This window comes from Malaya genurostris, chromosome 3 (genome assembly GCF_030247185.1).
Source record: "Malaya genurostris strain Urasoe2022 chromosome 3, Malgen_1.1, whole genome shotgun sequence".
NCBI lineage: Eukaryota > Metazoa > Arthropoda > Insecta > Diptera > Culicidae > Malaya > Malaya genurostris.
In genome coordinates this window covers 44,266,847-44,286,986 of record NC_080572.1, presented here as the reverse complement: position 1 = coordinate 44,286,986, position 20,140 = coordinate 44,266,847, and the positions used below count along the sequence as shown (strand labels likewise).

The 20,140-nt window shown below is 37.2% G+C and overlaps 2 protein-coding genes across 2 annotated transcripts; both read left to right on the top strand.

Moving 5' to 3' along the window:
- The first annotated feature begins 3,867 nt into the window (after positions 1-3,867).
- On the top strand, positions 3,868-6,367 carry LOC131438194 (eukaryotic translation initiation factor 2-alpha kinase 1-like). The gene is made up of 3 exons (XM_058608046.1): positions 3,868-4,065; positions 4,152-4,882; positions 4,942-6,367. The coding sequence occupies exons 1-3, from the start codon at positions 3,990-3,992 to the stop codon at positions 6,205-6,207; spliced, it is 2,073 nt and encodes a 690-aa protein (XP_058464029.1). The 5' UTR covers positions 3,868-3,989; the 3' UTR covers positions 6,208-6,367.
- A 4,512-nt stretch (positions 6,368-10,879) lies between these two features.
- Positions 10,880-14,290, top strand: LOC131438192 (protein regulator of cytokinesis 1-like). Its single transcript, XM_058608044.1, has 5 exons — positions 10,880-11,204; positions 11,325-11,716; positions 11,786-13,119; positions 13,184-13,309; positions 13,367-14,290. Exons 1-5 carry the CDS (start codon positions 11,182-11,184, stop codon positions 13,670-13,672), a joined length of 2,181 nt encoding a protein of 726 aa, XP_058464027.1. The 5' UTR covers positions 10,880-11,181; the 3' UTR covers positions 13,673-14,290.
- The last annotated feature ends 5,850 nt before the right edge of the window (positions 14,291-20,140 follow it).

Here is a 20,140-nt window from a genome sequence, read left to right as displayed (position 1 = left end):
TCGTCCTTGCGCGAGAAACCCAAGCGAAAATAAAGAGTTTTCCGCGTTGTTTTCAAATTTTGAGAAAACTTGAGTTTTTGAGTTGTTTGTGGTTATCTCACACTGTTCGAAATATTATCCTAAATTCCTGATCATATTTTGATGAAATAGTGAAAGAATAATGTTGCTGCCATTAATACAAGTCGAGATATTCACGATTACGTTCTGCCCATTCTTCCATATGGATAATTTTGAAAAGGCACCCCATAGCAAAGTAAGTCGTTTTCACGACAAAACTCATGATGCTTGTTTGTCTTTATCGTTCTCGAATGACGGTTTTGATGCATAGAGCTACATGGTATGCGAAAGAAAGTTTAACCAGAGATACGACTTATGATATAAATTGGGGTAAAACGGTATAACAAGATTCGTGCGGTCATTGAATACATTTGTAATCTTATTTTCAGGTCTTTCTTCGTAATATCAATCGATTTTCATTAACCGCAATCATTCTGCTTTCGGTATACGAAAGAAAGTTTAACCAAAAATGCGATTTATGAAATAAATTGGGGTAAAACGGTATAACAAAATTCGTGCGGTCATTGAATACATTTATAATCTTATTTTCAGGTCTTTCTTCGTAATATTAATCGATTTTCATCAACCGCAATCATCCTGCTTTCGGTATGCGAAAGAAAGTGTAACCAGAAATAAGACTTATGATATAAATTGGGGTAAAACGGGTTAAACAGGCTAGTACTGTCATTCACATTGTGTTTAATTGGATCACAGATGTTTTGCACGTAATATGAACCAATATTGATAGATCGTGTTGGATCTGCTTTTTAATTGTAGATCATATTTCAACTGAATATCATAACTAGAAAAGAAATGGGGTAAAACGGTACAAAGAGTTTTCTGTTGTCAATAAAACTATATGCAATCGATTTGTTAGACTTTTTTACATCGGTAACACTCTATTCGCTTTTCTGCAAGTTCTTCGGTTTCATGTTATATAGTTTAGCTTGAAAACAATGCAGTATAAAAAGGGAACTTGGGGTAAAATGAACATGATAGCGTTTCGTGCGGTCCTTCTAAATACATGGAATCGGTTTTACTGACCATTTTACACCAAAAAAGTGCTTTGTGGTCAGCTGTATCATGCCTCCAGAAAAATCGTTGCGTTTTTGGTCCGTTTTTCCCTCTGGCGAGTCCGCATCGAATCTCGTACAAAGAAGCAGGGAAGAGAAATGTCCAATTCGTGCGCGCCAAGAAAGCAGCACTGCGCACCCATACTATTGACATGATATATTGAATGTTATGCCGTCGATGCCGTTGCTTAACTGAAGATTCATTTTGCTCCAAGCCAGTGATGCCACTTTTTCCTGAGGTCAAATCCGTAGATTTAACTCCAAGTCTATTTATACTCGCACATGCTCCTTTGAGACGAGCTTGTCGTGAACTTATATGGGGAAAAACTCACCAAATGAATCTAAAAAGATGTTTAGAATGAAAACTAGCACGTATCAAATACAAATAAATCGATCAATAGTAAAAAAAACTACGTGAAACCATAGCTTGGAATGCCAAGTGATAAAGACAGACTTTCTTAAAATGAATAATCAGTGCCGGTAGATTTTTGATAGTTTTTATAATCGGACATACAAAAGAATCTGGAAAAATGATGCGACAATATTCAAGCATTTTCCGTACATATCTTGGAAAAGAAGACATTTTATAAATAATGAAAAAATCCGTAGATTTTTAAAGGTCTATCCGTAGATCCGTAGAAAAGACAGAAATCCGTAGATCTACGGATAAATCCGTAGGGTTGGCATCGCTGTTCCAAGCTGACAGGGTCTGATTTCAGCCAGTTTGTGTCTCTACACTGGCGATTAAAATCATATAAAATCCATTCATTTCATACACATCAATCTTTTCTTATAAAGTGGGATGCCATACATTCGAAATATTCTAAAAACATCTGTTGGGTTCATATGCAGTGTTGGAACCCCCGCTTCCCTTCTCCAATTAGGGATTAGCCTTAATAGGGCTCAACATCCGTTTTTGATTTTCTTAACACCAGGTCGACGACACGACCAGGCACTCCGAAGAAAAATCTGAACAAAAAGTGTTCGTGAGTGATTTACCGCCAGTTACCATAAATATAGCGACCCCTCGATAATCATGAAAATAATCTTCTTGAGCAACACTGTTTGAGTTGCTATGAACTAGTTACCAAGGAGCGCTATAATAAATGAACAATTCATTTGAGAAAGTTGTTAAAATTTTTGTATAAATTTAAATTTTGTTACAACGTTCTTTTTAGATTTGCGCCGACCACAATAGTACAATAACCAAATCTGGTACTAGAAGTAGTGTTGCTACAGAAAGGCGTCGTCCTATATCATCCACAGCTACCCATTAGCTCTATCTGCACTGTATTCATCTAACTCATCCATGATGACGGTCTTTCTTTTTAGAAATATCCAGTCGAGTTTCCGAAACACATCATTTTTGCTTAATATACTGTCAACCAATCCGGAAGTTAGTACCAGTCTTCACAAAACGAAAATGAGACTTCATTGTTAAATTGTATCCTACTCTTCACATTCGACTACTTCAACAAGTTCCAGCCGCCTTACGGTAGACCGTAGTTACAGCAAACACAAATATTTGTATTTGGTTACAGTCTGTTTTCGGTTTGAGACACAAACAATAAAATTATTTGAAAAAGACCCGTTTTCACTGAAGGCTTTCGATGTGCATTTCAAAGCCTATAATTTCGATCAGATCTAATATCCTGAGAAATTTGATTCCCGTGCTGTTCAAGTGTCTTTCATATTCATCAAAGTATACACGCACTTTGCGAAGACCTCAAATCCCTGAGAGTAGAAGTAGAGAAGTTTCCAAAATATGACAGCGCATTTTGTCACAAGATGTATGCTGATTAGCAACGAGGGCTGAACGATTTGGAACAAGTGGCGAATTGAAATGGTTATACTTTAGAAAGACATTATAAAAGAACAAATATGATTTCGATACTAAATTCTGTTGATCGGACTGATAAAAAGTTTCGCAATGAATGATTGCAAAACTTAACACCATTTAAAAACTCATTTACATAGCAGATTTCATTATAGATCTAAGTATGGTTACGTTAAACCTTTCAACAAACATCCATGAATATTGAATTGTCTGGAAGTCATTTTTAATATGTTCGAGCTCCAGCAAGCCTTAACGCAGACCTCTATCCGATTAAACTAAATGATAATTCCACTCGAAGCAGTTTGTTTTGTTTACATTTTCCAAGTCTTCAATATGCAGTAACCAAGGTTATGGTAACTGATATTAAAAATAAATAATCAATTAACTTGTGTTGCCAGTTTCAATAGTTTTTCAGGCGATTTCGTTTTGACATTATCAGTTACTGAGGGGTAGTTAAATTTGCGATACAGTTTCGATAGACGAGTGGCAGGTCGTGTCGTCGACCAGGTCTTCGTGTCGTCAGTGCAAAACAGATTATTTTGGCGTATTTTTTTTTGCCGTGTCAAAGATACATTTGGAATACGTTCACATACTATCACTGTTTTGACCGAGCTTCATTTTCAGTGAGCAAAAAAAAGGTCTCACCACCTATCCTATAAAGGCCAAAACCGTAAAAATCTGGTGGGATCTGACAAAATCTAAGAAAATTTGGAAAATCTAGAAAAATTTGAAAAATCTGGGAAAATTTGGAAAATCTTCCAAAAGATCTGGTTAGTTAGAGTATCTGGCGAAGCGAGAAAAATTTGGCATTTGCCAGATAAATCTGACAACCTGGCAACGCTGGTGACAACTGACAAACTGTCTAACTGAGCGGTTTTGTTTTGAACATTGATTCGTATTACGCACATTTTATTTATCTGATGACTTGTGTTCAATCAGTGACGTTTTATGTTGTTTAGTGTATGATTATGAAAACATATTTAAATTTATAATGTTATAGTAAATATCTAATAATAAGTATCATGGATTCTGACGACGAAGAGGATAATCACGGACTAGAATGGGACACACTGGAAACAATTACTAAATTCGACGGTGGTAAGTAAGCCTCTCGTAACATCTGGAACTTTCCGGTTGTTTAGTTTTCCAGTATTAATCAAACTGAACATTGTGAATTTTTACAGTACACACTCAGGAAAAACAATCGTCGATTTCGAGTCCGGCTTCTACCGAACTGATCGGAAATGGACTTAAAAGTCGAGTAGCGTCCAAGACAAGTACACCGGTTTCGCTCTTGGTGGAAAGTCTTGTTCAACAGTTATGCGCCCTACTGGAAACAGATCCGAAACGCTCCCAGGAGTTATATAGTAAGATCTGTGAACGACTCCATGCTATTAACTTAATTGATGAAACATATGCAATGGGCGAGTTTGAAATGATGCGAAGTCAATATCAGAAGGCACTATATCAATTAGTTAGTATTGCACGTGGAGAAAATTTGCCAGTTGCCGTGTTGGAAAACATTTGGCCTCTACAACAACCAGCTGGTTTAGAATGGTCGCGTTATTACCGGGAATTCACCGAACTAGAATTTATAGCTGGTGGGGGATTTGGAAAGGTTTATCGAGCAAAAAACAATCTCGATGGAACTGTGTATGCGGTGAAAAAAATTACTATACAAGCAACTACTATCAAAAACGTGTTGGTGCACTTGGCCGAAGTAAAAACACTTGCTAGTTTGAATCATGTCAATATTGTACCGTATAAAGCAGCGTGGTTGGAACCGCTGTTAGCTAGTGGGGCGGAAGCAGGTGATGCACGTCCAGAAAAAGGACCTGGGTGGGAGATGACCTCATTGGAAGATAATGATGAAACATCTGAAAGTGTGTCATTTAGTTTTTCTCGAGAAATTCAGGTAATGTATCGAAGTAATAAAAAAAACTACAATTTATCTAAAACTATGTTTTATTATAGACGAAATCTCGTCGAAAGAAATCATCTTTAGACGATTCACTCAAGCGCCGTGATGATACTGATGATTTTAGTATTCATTTCGAAAACAGTCAAGATGGAACGGAGGAATATGATCAACAATTAGCAGAACTCGAAGAAGCACGTGGAAGTGTTTTTAGCATAGAAGAAACACAGCCCCATGTGAAGCTAAAATGGGCTACTCTTTACATCCAAATGACACTGTGTCACATAACCCTCCGAGAATGGCTAGATGATCGTAATCGTCTGTCTAGTTTTGATGAATTTTATGCCCAATTTCTTCGGAATGCACAACGGACTTATCCACCAAGTGCTATCGCAAGGAATTCGTTCTGTCGTCAAACATCGTCTATCAGTTCTAACAGCTCTGGGGAAGACATTTCAAAGCAAATATACACCAATACACCTAGTCCAAGGCAGGATGATAAAGATCTGAACAATTCTCCCCAACACCTAGACGTGGTGACTGATGTTCTCAATCAGTTGCTAAACGGTCTTACTTACATTCATTCAAGGGGCATTGTCCATCACGACATCAAACCAAGTAACATTTTTGTTAGCGTTAACGATTATGATAAATCCATTTCCATCCAACTGGGGGATTTTGGGTTAGCTTGTCCACTACAAAATTCTCACACTGGAGTTGGTTTTGGAACGCCTCTGTACGCCGCTCCTGAACAACTGGCAGGCAAATGCGATCCAAAGTCTGATATTTACAGTTTAGGAATCATCCTGCTTGAATTGCTTATAGCTTTCGATACGGACATGGGCAGAGCTGAGATGATAAAGGAAGTGCGAAGAGGTAAGTTTCCTAAAGATCTGGACCCAGAGTATGGTAGTCTTCTGACAAAACTTCTAAGTACTCGGCCGACGAAAAGACCTGATACTTTTGCGCTTACCGAGGCCGTTAACTGTATGAAATTGAATCGCGATAAAGTGATTTCTGAACTACGAAGAAGTCTTTCGCTACAAGAGGAAGAAATTGATGCGCTGAAAAGAAAAATTGAGCAACAGAGTCGCCAGCGGGAAGATTCGTTGGACGAGGTTAGTCAGTTAGAAATGCGGACATCTGAGACACTGATCGTGAAAGAACAGGAACTGATCTACAAGACAATGGAGATTGAAAGTAAAATTCAACAACTACAGTTCAAGGAGCTCGAACTTCGAACGAAAGATGCTGAGATAGATCGGCTTAGACGGTTACTGAAAACATACCAGGAAAAAGATGAGCAAGTAGATAAGCACTGATTCTCTGCCAATTCATTTTTATGTTATTCTATCATTACCACTTATATACTATTTGATCGAGTAAGAGAATTTTGTAGATGCGTTATGAATACTTTGAATTTTGTAGATGCGTTATGAATAAACACCAATAAACAGTATACCGATTAGTTTTTGCTATGTTTGTGGTTCATCCCCTTTTGTCTATTCGACATGAAAAACTAGAAGCAAAATATAAATCAGCTGTTTTTCAAAGGGCGAATATAACATTGAAAGCAAATTGAGAAAAACATAAATGAAATAACATACGTTCGGCACGACAGTAAAGACGTTGCACTTCGGTGCAAATAAAAAAAAAGTGTTCTGTAAGTAGCAGAAACTTTATGTCTGCCTAGCGGTTTATGTTGAGCTGCTAGGTTACATAACAGTTCAACATAAACTGTTATGTACTGACGAGTCGAAGACGAAACATAAAGTATAGAAATCGGTTATGTGCCCAATGCACAAAATAGGATAACCCCTAAATGACCATCACCTGAATCGGCCAGTTTAAGTCGAAACTCGTTTACGTTCGGCACGACAGTAAAGACGTTGCACTTCGGTGCAAATAAAAAAAAAGTGTTCTGTAAGTAGCAGAAACTTTATGTCTGCCTAGCGGTTTATGTTGAGCTGCTAGGTTACATAACAGTTCAACATAAACTGTTATGTACTGACGAGTCGAAGACGAAACATAAAGTATAGAAATCGGTTATGTGCCCAATGCACAAAATAGGATAACCCCTAAATGACCATCACCTGAATCGGCCAGTTTAAGTCGAAACTCGTTTACGTTCGGCACGACAGTAAAGACGTTGCACTTCGGTGCAAATAAAAAAAAAGTGTTCTGTAAGTAGCAGAAACTTTATGTCTGCCTAGCGGTTTATGTTGAGCTGCTAGGTTACATAACAGTTCAACATAAACTGTTATGTACTGACGAGTCGAAGACGAAACATAAAGTATAGAAATCGGTTATGTGCCCAATGCACAAAATAGGATAACCCCTAAATGACCATCACCTGAATCGGCCAGTTTAAGTCGAAACTCGTTTACGTTCGGCACGACAGTAAAGACGTTGCACTTCGGTGCAAATAAAAAAAAAGTGTTCTGTAAGTAGCAGAAACTTTATGTCTGCCTAGCGGTTTATGTTGAGCTGCTAGGTTACATAACAGTTCAACATAAACTGTTATGTACTGACGAGTCGAAGACGAAACATAAAGTATAGAAAAAAAAACTTGGTTTACTTATAGCTGTTTTTTTTAAAAAGAAGGGCGAATCAAACATTTACAGCAAATGGAGAAAAACATCGATGAATGTTTTGACTTTGGTTTCAAATACTATTTAGAAATTATCATATATTCTCAAATCAATTGATTAGTCAATAAATTGTGTGTTTATCTTTAAAAAGCAGCCATATGACACCGGTATGTTAGCATCAGTCATTTGAAAGTACACCGATTACGTTGAGCCCCTCGCGCTTTGAGCCAAAACTGCGATGTTTTGATACTCATCGCGACTCTCAAATTGTGAAAATTACTTCCATTTGATGTCCCAAAACACTATCTGCCGTATTTTAGGTAAACCGACAAGTTATTGTGAAAGAGTCGACCCAAAATTCTCTAATTTTCGTGCACTAAACAAGGTAAACCGTAGAACAATTGCATTAGAGATTTTCGTTTATGTTGCAATCAGCTGATTTTGAAGTTCCGATTTTTATCTCATCAAGATAGCGTCGTGACAGGGGGCCATTGAAAGGCATTCAAGTTTTATCACGCGAGAGAGAGTTGACATCATTGGGAGTACGATGCGGTGTCTAATCTGCGCGTTATTTTATCGTCTCATTTACTATTTTCAAATCTGCAAGTAATTTTATCGTCTCAATTACTATTTCCAGTAGTAAAAGGTTCAAAAACCATCTAAAAAGATATTAATAAAGAAAATAAATAGTTTCGCCCTTCCTTTGTTGGAATGGAACATCAATTTCGCCCTTTATAGTACTTTGTGTTACTAGGATTGATATTTGCGTAGAATCCAAATTTTCAAGCAAAATTGTAGGATTTGAAGCAGTCACGTAACCAGAGGGGGGGGGGGGGGGGGCGAAGGGCTCTGGCCCCTCCCGAAATCATAGCAAAGCCTTGGTATTACATTCCTGTAGTGGAATTAGACCTTCTGTTTCAACAGACTTCGCAGCCGATTCAGTGTGTACAGAAACATTGTATGGCTGGTGCTACCATTCTACAGATACTACGAATCCTTCCTGGTCGGGGCTCGAACATACGATAACTGGTTTGTAAGATCAGTGCCCTTTGACGCATTGAACCGCCAATCCGAAACCAAAAACAGATATATAATTATTTAGAAGATCTCAGACATGTGTTACAAAAATAACAAGACAGTAAACGTAAAGAAATGTAATACAATAACAGTTTCCGTGGAAACGTTTAAAGTGTCTGTTAAAAACACCCGTAAAAGCCACACCAAAAATTAGGTACATAAGCAATCTTCAGTAACACTATTTTTTTATCTTTGGGTCCCACCCGAAACGAAATCCTGGGTACGGGCCTGTTTTGAAGAATTTATTGGTAGGAGAGAGACCCGCATACGCATGACTGTCAGACAGCTGACTAAACGCTGCCAGCGGGCAAAATATGGCTGGCAGCCATTCTGCTGACCGACTGCCTCACCGCTGCCAGACCAGAATTTTTCCACAACAAAATTTTTGACATTTTCAGCGAAGATGAAAAGATGAAAACGCTCGACTAACTAAGATACAGGCGACTATGTTTTGCTAAATTGGATTTGACAGCCGTCACTGAATCAATTTATGTAACCGTCTGGTGGCCATGGCTGCACAGGTAGCCAAAAGGCCGTGCGGGGAGACTCGATTTGTTCACTTTGCTAAGATGCGCCCTTCTTTGAAAAACAGCGGATATATTATTTATTAATTAGATTTTTTACCGTCCCTACTAACCTGAATCGGATGAACACAATTTGACAGTTCAGAAGTATTGTTTGTAAATAGTTATAATAAATAGTGTAAATAGTCAAAACTCGTTGACGATTCGACTCTGTTTGTAAATTGTAAAATGTTTGTAAATATGTTTGATTATGTTTGAATATTATTGATTAAGTTCAAGCTAAGTTTTTTTAGTACTAAGTAAATGTGTTCAAAAATTGACGAAAACCGTCTTTACTCGAAAGTAAGTAAATCAAACTTAATTCACTATATTGGCATATTGTCGCAATACTGAAATGTAGCAGCGCTGCTTGTTTAGAGATGATACTTTCAGCAAGAGCTGTCAAATCGGTAGGAAAATTTCTAATTACTCCACCTTTTCAACGATTTCTTATGAAAACGGGCAAATTCATTTGAAAAATAATAGTAGAAGTTGAAAAAAAAGTTTTTACTCTGAGGCGGTAATGTTGATCTTAGTTCATTGTTCGAAATCTACCGTTTAAACTAGGTTTGATACCATTTTTCAAATGTCTGGAAATAACAAATAAAGTATCCGATATAAATAGTACTCGATCGCTATACATTCTAGTCCTCGAGAAATCAACGTTACACTGGTTTCTCTTTAAAAAAATGTTGATGTGAAAAAACCTAACCTTACTCAATTTCACACATTTCTGAAGATTTTCCATGTTTAATCGTAGTTTACACTAAAAAAAGTAGTAGTAATCACTTTGAAATCGATTTTCTTCTACTTCGAGTGTACTTTCATTGCTAATATCTATTTGTACTCTTGAATAAACGATAAAAATGTTGCAGATCACTACTGCCGATAAGCTGCCCTTACACGAGACAATATTATTGTCAATACAAGGAGTATTGACAATACTTTTGATCGTGTAGTGGAAACTTCATTGGATTGACGAAAATATTGTCAAAAAATTTAAAACTGCTCATCAATCCTACAATACTTTCTCTCCAGAGAGGAAACAGTTAAATATGTACAATGACCTTTTCTCTCAATGTTTCGATATTCAGTTGCAATATGTAGAACTCCAAACGCTTGATTTTTTCGAAAAACGCGGACTCAATTTACCAAACCAATTGGATTGACGGTATTGACAATACTTTGGATTGACAATAATATTGTCACGGGTGAGGGCCGCTATATGAACATTTCCGAAAGAATCCTCCTTTTCTTGGTTCCATTTTTCATTGGCAGGTGTTGCTACCGCTATGCTCGTGTAAGGGCCGCTAATAGAAGTTTCACTTTTAGAGAAAGTGAGTGAAGTCGTACTCACTTTAGAGCAACATTGAACTAGCGTGTATGTGTGACAGCTTTTTCTTCTTTCGATTCATTGTATAGCAGAGTTGCCAGGTTATTTTTCCAAAAATCTGTCAAAACTCAAAAATTTATCTGGATTTGTCTGGGTCTACTATATACAAGGAAATTTTTGCCGGGCTTCACTTTCAGTTAGCAAAAAAAATATATATAGAGAGAGAGGAGAGAAATATATATGGAGTATAGAGGCCAAAAACCGTAAAGATCTGGCGAAATCTGACAATATCTAGGAAAATTTGAAAAATCTGGAAAAATTTGGAAAATCTGGCAAAAGATCTGGTTAGTTTGAGTGTCTGGCGAAGCGAGAAAAATCAGGCATTTGCCCGACAAATCTGGCAACCTGGCAACGCTGGTGTATAGTTACAACCCTGAAAGCATTTTCAGCTCAACGGCTCATCGAAGCCATTTTCCAAATCGGTACCGTTTCGCTAAACCGTTTCGTTTTGTTTAACGTCTTTTCACATCATCGAACCGAAATAGTTAAAGGATGCGCGTTATATTTGCAGAAAAAGAACAAATATAGCTTATTTTAGCATTAAAACAGCGTTTTTCTGAAGTTTTGAAAATAAACTTGTATTGAAGGAGTTTTTAATCGGATTGTTTGCAATATTTATATTGGATTTTTGTGCTTTACGAGTTTCTGTAGCTGTATGCTTACTTTGTCGGGATGGATTCGCTGGATAAAATCGAGTAAGTATTTCTCATTTTCGATGGATGAGTCGGTTTATATAGTCACAGTGACTTAAAATACGCTAGTGAAAACTTCCAGTATGACTTTGTTTACTATTCTACAACTGGTGATACTTTCAGACAAAACGTGATTCGAGAGGCTCACGACATCGCTACAATTTCGATTAACCGAATACGAAATCTGTGGTCGGAAATTTTCGATGAGCACATTTGTCAAGACCACATGAGTCGGCTACCAGAGCATATTCAAACGTTTTTCGATGAAGTGTACGAGGAAAGTGAGAATCGAAAGCAAAAAATTTTGGAAACTATTGAAGGTCTTCGCCAGGAGGCACTCAACCTAAAGCGTCTACTGCGGGAAAGCGATTTGGATTTGAATCTTGAGCCAGAAATGCCACTACATCTGGTGCAGATTAGTCTGGATCGCAGTTTGGAGTGTATGCGGGAAAAGTTAAAGCTGCGTCACGAACAAATCGATGAGTATTTGTTTGAACAGGAGACTCTTTGCGAAGGTAAGTTACAGTAAATTCTTTTTTACTAAGTTTTAAAATGTGAATTTGGTTGTTAAAATTGATTTGCAGAACTCGGCGAATCTCCTAGACAGTTATCAAAAGATCCGTTGCCATCCGAAGCAGAGATGCGAGAATTTCGTTCGTACCTCGATGGTTTGCGAATGGAGAAACTTCAGCGGTTTGAGGAGATTGCATCAATGCGGCGAGATATAAAGATACAAATGGGTCATTTAGACATCACTCCACAGTCGGATCGCCAAGACGAGCTCGTGAATGCGCGTAACTTTCCACCGACAAGATATAATCTGACCGATCTTCGGCATCTTCACGAATCTGTGCGGTCTCAGTACGAACACATGAAAGACGATATTGACAGAATGCGTTCCAAACTACAGAAATTGTGGCAAAACTTGCCAGTTAGTCCTTCAGTGGTGAAGAAGTACGAAAAATATGATGATTACACACAGACAACATATGACAAACTTTTCACCGAATTGGATCGTTGCGAGGCTTTGAGACGAAAAAATATTCAGATGTTTGTTGATCGAACTCGAGTGGAAATTGTGCAATGGTGGGATAAATGTCTGAAATCGGAAGAAGAACGTGCGAGATTCTCTACTTTTAAAAGTGATGTCTACAATGAAGATTTACTGGAGCTACATGAAATGGAACTGAACGATTTGAAAGAGTATTACGCTAATAATGAAGCGATCTTTCAACTGGTAGAGCAGCGCCGTGAGATGTGGGAGAAAATGATTGAATTGGAGGAAAAATCAAACGACCCTTCGCGATATAACAATCGTGGTGGTAAATTACTGGAAGAGGAAAAAGAACGCAAACGAATTAGTATACAACTACCGAAAATTGAACAACGATTGCGAGAAGCTTGCAAGCGGTACGAAGAAACAAATAAACGAAAATTTACTATCTTCGGCGAAAATGTAGATGATATACTTCAAGAGCAATGGAAAAAACGAGAGGAAGGAAAGTTGAAGATCTCTAGCGCACGAAAGAAAGCTAATTTGGCCACACCGACTGCAGCCAATAGAACTGCTGCGTTAGTGCGTACCCCCAAAACTGCGGAGACGCTGCTGAAACATACAAGTATTAGTAGTCGATCCAAATTGCAAGTACCCGAAGCTACATTGAAATATTCGGCTAGTAAAAAACTTTCCGCTTCGAAACTGTCCTCAGCTGGGTTGAAACGCAAACTACCATCACCCAAATCAGGAGCAGTGAAACGATCTTTGCTAAAAGATTTAAATGGTAGCTCGAAAGCCTTTCTGAAACCGACTGCACCAACGTCCGCCAGCAAACATCGCTTGACACCGAAATCTCCTGGTAGAATTGCTACCGTTAAAGTTTATGAAACGAAAAATAGTTCGTCGGTAGCTCAAAAAAGGGTAAGTGCAGTACTGCAATTTTTGAACTCAGATTTTATTTATGTATCTGTTTTTTGTTCTAAAGCGGTCGCGAAGAAAATCACAGAACAAACATCGCCGAAGTGTGTCAAAAGCCAGGCCGGAAATCATCGTTACATCAAGTTCGGACAACACACTCCAGTCCGTGTCGGTATCATATGAACATTTCGAGGTATTCAAACCATTCCCAACATACATTATGGTATCTAACCGTATTTCATCCATTCAGAATTTTTTTGAACAAAACACCCCAAACCGATCTTCGCTGATGCCGGAACGAGGAGCAGCCTCGGCGACAATGATTCACGCAGGCAAAACACGTGCCCTCACCCGCCGTAATCATCGCAACAACGGTACTACACTGCTTAGTTCGACAAATAACGGATTCGGAACACCGTCCAAAATAACGTTCCGCGCTCCGACAGCTTCCAGTACAATGATAGCGGCTACCGGTATTCGATCTCCGGCAGCGAATATTACTTCTAGCGGAAAAAAACTAATGCCTGCCTCGAAGAACTGTCCGATTATTTTCTAAGCTTCGATTTTGAATCGGCACCTGTTCGTACAACGATCGCACGCTACACAGATGTCCAATACCCATAGGGTGCAGGTGGTAATCGTTTGCAACGTCAATGTAATTTTTCAATGGTTTTCGTTTGTTCAGTTTAATTCGTTTTATTTTATCGCTGTACTGTATATTTTTTGTAATTGATTTCAAGCATCGAAAGAGAATAACAATTATTTTTAGTAAATTTTTCGTTTTCGGTTTCTGTTTTGTTTTTGTCACAATTCAATCAACGGCCCTGAAATATACTAATCGCAAGAATTTATAATTTAGTTCCGTAAATGTGAACTGACTGCACATGTGCGAATTGAAGTAAAATGTCACTCACAAAACCAATCTAAAGTTCACTATTAATAAGTACATAGTTTATATGAAAACCTTCATTCGTTACAATATATTTCTTTACTTCCTGTACATCCAACACTAGGAAAACGGTTCATGAATGAAGCAATAAAATTTTGAAAATCTACATTCTTTAAGAAAGAATCTGTGAAAATAACTGGCATAAAACCGCAATCCTATGAACTATTGATGTAAGGACGCAATTCAACGTTCCAATTTTGTTCTAAAATAAAAATATTAAAACCACTTTTAGAAACTATGCTCCTTTTCATATACTTTCAGTTTCGTCTTCGACTCTTCAGTACATAACCCCCTTCTCATGATATCATTAAAGTTGTCAGTAACCCATCTAGAAGTGATGCTAAAATTATAATTTGCCCTTATTGCGTGATAGAGAATTCATTTCTTTGGAGAAATTGTAGACAATATTATTGCAAGAAAACATGTCGAACTTATGAACTCTTCAAAATGGATTGGTGTCGAAAAAAAGCCCTTTTTCGATTTGTTTACTTCTATGCTATCTGTGGGAATTGTAAAGTTACGTCCTCGCGCGTTTTTCGTGATATTTGCTGGTTTTAGCGACTAAGACAAATCTGCGGGTAATTTTTTTGTCTCATTTTCTATTTCCAGTAGTAAATAGTTCGGAAACCATCTAAAATATCAAAAAATAAATAGTTTCGCCCTTTCTTTCTAGCAATTCGACCGTCCCACGACAAAAGGGCCTAACTGCAAATGACAGTTTCTCTTTTTTTACTTTTTCTTTCACGATTTACCGAACTGATTTCATATTTGACGCTTTACTCTTCGCAAAACTTTCAAGGTAAAATTACAATCTTTCGATTTATATTGGAAACTTTAGAGAATTTGCAATAATGGCTCCGTAATAATCAAAAGAGAAAGTAAGCAAAGAGAGGCTCTCATTTCTCGGTTAATTTTTCAAAAGGGCGTATAAGCAAGTGACAGTTTCTCTTTGTTTACTTTCTCTTCTATTAATTACCAAGCGGTTTCCGCGTTTATCACTCAACTCTTTGCATGAAATGATACCCGAAACTTTCGACTTTCAAACAGAATAGTGATATCAAAGAAAATCTTTTTAATCACATCACAATAATCGACAGAGAGAGTGATTAACGAGAAACTGTCACTTGCTTATACGCCCTTTTGAAAAATTAACCTAGATTTGCAGTTAGGCCCTTTTGTCGTGGGACTATCGAATTACCCTGTTTGCAGGAATGCCAGGGATTAATCTGTGTTTCACAGATTTTCAACTTTCTGCACAAATTTTAAAAATGGCACAGATTTCTGAAAATGATCACAGATTTTCACAGATTCTGAAATTAATTACAGATTTTTTAAATCGATCACAGTTTAGCACCAAAAAGTACAGCGCGGTTGAGTAAAAAGGTACAGAGCGTTGTTGGTAGTGAGACATTTTTTTGCTCATCGAAAGGATTCCGATCACGTTTTTTGCTCACCAAATTGATTCCGATTTGCTATTATGGTATGAGAAACGTGCACAGATTTTCACAGACAGGTTTTTGGCTTGATCACAGATTTTTGAAAAATGACCTGGCATCCCTGCCTGTTTGTTGGCACACTGAAAATAACGAAATGGTAGCTCTAATCACAGACAGGACACTCAAATTGGATTCTGTAATCATTTTAACGGTCATTTCGAATATTCCATTAGTTGGGACAGTACTCGCATATGTCATGATCAGAGATGTCATTTATACAGATTTATCTGTATTTTACAGATTTTTAAATGCTCATACAGATTTAATACAGAGTACAGATTTCCTCAATTTAATACAGATTTATACAGATCTCGCAAAAAGTAAGAAAGAAAAAAAATTAACTTTTCTGTCTGAGCTATCTTTTAGTATTTGATTCCAGTGACGATATAAAAGTCTATCAATCAACGGACAAATCACAAATTAATATGAAAATCTGTGAAATCTATTTATATTATAATTTGAAACCAATTTGAACTGATATTGATTTTTTTTTTTGCAATGACTTAGTGGAAACATATATTGGAGAAGTGAAATGAATAAAAAACTAACAGAAAAGATGATTTATTGGAAAAAGAAACGCTCAGAGACAGTACTTTATTCAAGGAATTAATGGTATCATGAGACCTTACTGTCAAACTGAGAGTAGTATGAACCGACTTGACGTTGCATATTGGGCGTTGAAATTTCATTTCAAATTATAAAGTCACAAAATTCTAGCTAGATGAATATATGGGATTACAATTAAGTTGTTGTGGATAAAAAAAAATGAAACTTCGTCGTTGAATATTCTTGTGAGCAATGACTGATTGACTCTACTATCCTACAACCACCATCTATTGGAATAACACATCCTAGCATCATATGTTGTAAGAATTTCATTTTATTAATAAATACAGATTAATAAAGATTTTTTATACAAAGAATACAGATTTACTATGAAAATATCTGGCATCTCTGGTCATGATGCCGCCACGTTACACTTTCAAAAATCCCAGTAAATTCGAACATCGGACGCATCGTGCACGAAAGCTTTTGATTGCGTTTCGAGCTTACATAGTGTATCGGTAGAACAAAAGAGTGAAGATATACCAAAGCAGAGATCGGATATTCAATACTCAGGTGATGAGATATATCGGGGTTGAATTTCCAACCTCAAACATAGGGCCAGAGTTTTTCTGGCCCTAAGAGGCGAATGACCTAAAGGTTAAAGCCTCCATGATCGAGACATGACACAGACAATGTTTAACACTCTTGCACACCCTATCGGGGAGACGTCGGCTCGAAAATGCCTTGTTTGATATTCCTTCGCTCTGTTTCTCTAGCGATACATAATGTAAACATAAAGCTTTTTTTTATGTCGACGCGGCTGATGCAAATGGTGCAGAATTGTCCGATGACGGGTCGATTGAAGCGCTACGATCGGCCCTATATCGTGCTCAATCGGTCCGATAATCGGACCGATGATCGGACTTATGCGGGTCTACAAATTTCACTGGGATCTGTCTGTCTGTCATCTAGACTGTGTTTATTTTTTTCATTTACCAACAGAGTTGCCATTCATACAGAATTTCTTGTAATGTATTGATTTGTATACGTCAATGTGAATTTTAATGCAGGATACAGATTTAATACATATTGCCAAAACTAAATACAGAATTGTGCCTACTTCTCATCCTCCAACGCAATACAAAGTAGAACCCGTTTTATTACAATATTTACTTGCTTCTGGTCTGCCGCCACTTAATTTCGGGAGAAAGTTACCAACACAATCAAAAAAAGTCTAGATAAACAACGTTGAGAAAAATAAATGGTTATCTTCCAACATCGCTAAAAAAGTTAAATATATTATCAACGTAATCTAATAATTTATTGTGACGATTCATTTTCAAAAATTATGATGAAATCAGGCATCTTTGCAAGCAGCTATCGGTAGTGACAAACGAGGGGGACTAGTAAAAAAACTTTTACATAACACAAAGGGTGTACCTATAGTAAATAGTTCGTGCAGTAAAATATAGGTGGAACTAGCAAAGGTAAACTCAAGATGGAATGGTCTATGATTTCTCATGTACCATTGAAATAGGACCCTTCGATGATTTCGGTTCACCGTCAGTTGTAGTTCAATTATTATTTGAAACAAAACAAAAAGCGTCGAATCGCTACATGCGCCGTAACTATGACAATGTTTGTTTATGTAGAATTAATCTTAAGTTGCAATATGAAATAAATCGTGGTATTTTGCTGCATGGAAGTAACAAAATATTGTGTGCGATATGTTTACATATGTTTACTTCCTTCCACACTTGTATTGTTGCTATGGAATTTTACCGTCGTTTTTCCATGTTTATCGATGCTTATTACCGAAGAGTCAACAACATTGCATTATTACTAAGTCCACTGGTTCACGATTACTGATCCAACATTTGTTGATGAACTGTATAAGACATTGTAATCTTGAGTTTATCATTGGAACTAGTTCCTTTTTGTTTACTTTTTCTTCCACGATTAAACGAATTGATTTTATATTTGACGCCTTACTCTTTGAAAAACTATCAAGTTAAAACAACAAGCTTTCGATTTATATCGGAAACTTTCAAGAAAATGCAGTAATGACTCCGTAATAATCTAAAGAGAAAGTAAACAAAGAGAGGCTCTCATTTGCAGTTAGGCTTTTTTGTCTTGGGACTGTCGAGGTATTCAAATCCATCTGGTCTAGGTCAGTGTCGGGACAGTTCAATTAGGTTTTCTGACTTACAACCACAAATGCAAATAAGATTGGTTTGTTTTCATCAGGAAAAGCACGCATTAAGCACGATTCATACGATCAATAAACTTCGGTCGACGTCAAGACTAATTCATTTTTAGCCAAATGTTGCTCACGTACCCGACGTTAAAATGTCAGTGAACTTGACGTAGTGTCCCTACGAATTGCTATGAATCCCTATGAATTGCTTACAACTAATGTTGTTATTCCGTAACCGTTCCATGCCGGTGATAGTCGCCTGATGCTACGTGTGAACCGCTTTTACTGTTTTCATCAGGAAACGTATTGTTTCACTAGGGTCGCCGTTCATTTTTCACCGGGCATAGAAACCTCAATGCACTAGCGCAAATATTCTTCCTCATGTTTCAATGCGTGTATTCACACCTAGAGGGCCTATAACCAGAGTGACGACAGCTGTTCGTTTGGAATGACAGCTTCTATTTCCAAACGAGCAAACGACCTGTCAATTACTATATAAAGCTAATGACACTGCCAACATTTCGGATTGAATGTTTTGAATTGTTGCCAGCATTACAGATGAGCAGACGTTACTCTGGTTATAGGGACTCTATTCACACCTATCCGGCATTGTTTCTTGTCAGTACTGAGCCGGACAAGTGTGAACATTGAACCGTGTGGAAGCATATTGGTGTCCATGTACGGAACTGTTTCGATACTGGTCCGGTCCAAAAGGGTTTGACTAGACTTTAATTTGACAATGGGGTAAGTAATTACTCGAACTTTAGAGAGTTTATGTATATCATCGATGGACCACACATTGGTTGAGTAACACTTTCAAATTTTCGAGTATGTATGAAAATGGCTCGATTAATGAATGTCAATAAAATAACTTTTACCAAGGTATCCATAAATTACCCTATACACACATAAATTTTTTAGCTGAGTCTCGGCAAAAAAATGCCGAGATTCGCACAGCCGAGTAATCAGCAATCATCTCGGCAAAATCAAAATTACTGAGCATCTCGGCACCCTCAAATTTGACAAACGTCAATACCGAAATCGTCAGCATAAGATTTACTGTTTGCTCAGTGAAACGTTCACTGAATATTCGGCAATCCAATAACATTATAAACACGCCATTCAGGATCAAAAATTCATTTCATTAACAGTTAAAGGAGGCGGCCACCTTGAGTCGAGCTGGAAATATGAAAATAAAAACAAATTTTATATATATATATATATATATATATATATATATATATATATATATATATATATATATATATATATTGATTTTTGGCTTACAAAAATGTTCAATATTTAATGATGCATATACGATATTGTTCAAAAAATAAACTTACTTTGATCTATTGAATTATTCCATGCATTGGGTTATTTTTTCGCATATCCCCCAAAGTTTTGTCTCGAGGACGCTTTGAGCCCCGTGTTGGGTGTTTTTCCCTTATAATTGCGAGTACTCTGATAAAGTCGCTTTTTATAAAGCGAAACATGTCACTATATTTATTGAATATTTTTACTTGCAAGTTATTCCACGCTTCTTCGAAGATTATCAATTTTTTCACTCGAGAATTTCATCAGAAAATAATCGCGCAATGTGAAGCGAAAATGTAATAATACAATGACACACGGCAATGAATGACAGCTGTCGTGCTGAATCTCGGCAACAGCTAGCGCATATTCCGAAATCTCGGCAAACGTCTCTGCTGATGTTCGTACATCTGTTGTTTACTGATAAATTCAGCAAGCAATTATGCCAAATTTCGGCAAAGTGAAGCATTTTACCGAAATATCAGCGAATGCATTTAACGAAGTTCAGAAACATGCGTATTGATT

Coding starts and splice junctions, on each gene's coding strand:
- LOC131438194 (XM_058608046.1), top strand. CDS start 3,990: ATGGATTCTGACGACGAAGAGGATAATCACGGACTAGAATGGGACACA. Junction 4,066..4,151: donor AATTACTAAATTCGACGGTG/GTAAGTAAGCCT, acceptor GAATTTTTACAG/TACACACTCAGGAAAAACAA. Junction 4,883..4,941: donor GTTTTTCTCGAGAAATTCAG/GTAATGTATCGA, acceptor GTTTTATTATAG/ACGAAATCTCGTCGAAAGAA.
- LOC131438192 (XM_058608044.1), top strand. CDS start 11,182: ATGGATTCGCTGGATAAAATCGA. Junction 11,717..11,785: donor ACAGGAGACTCTTTGCGAAG/GTAAGTTACAGT, acceptor ATTGATTTGCAG/AACTCGGCGAATCTCCTAGA. Junction 13,310..13,366: donor TATCATATGAACATTTCGAG/GTATTCAAACCA, acceptor TCATCCATTCAG/AATTTTTTTGAACAAAACAC.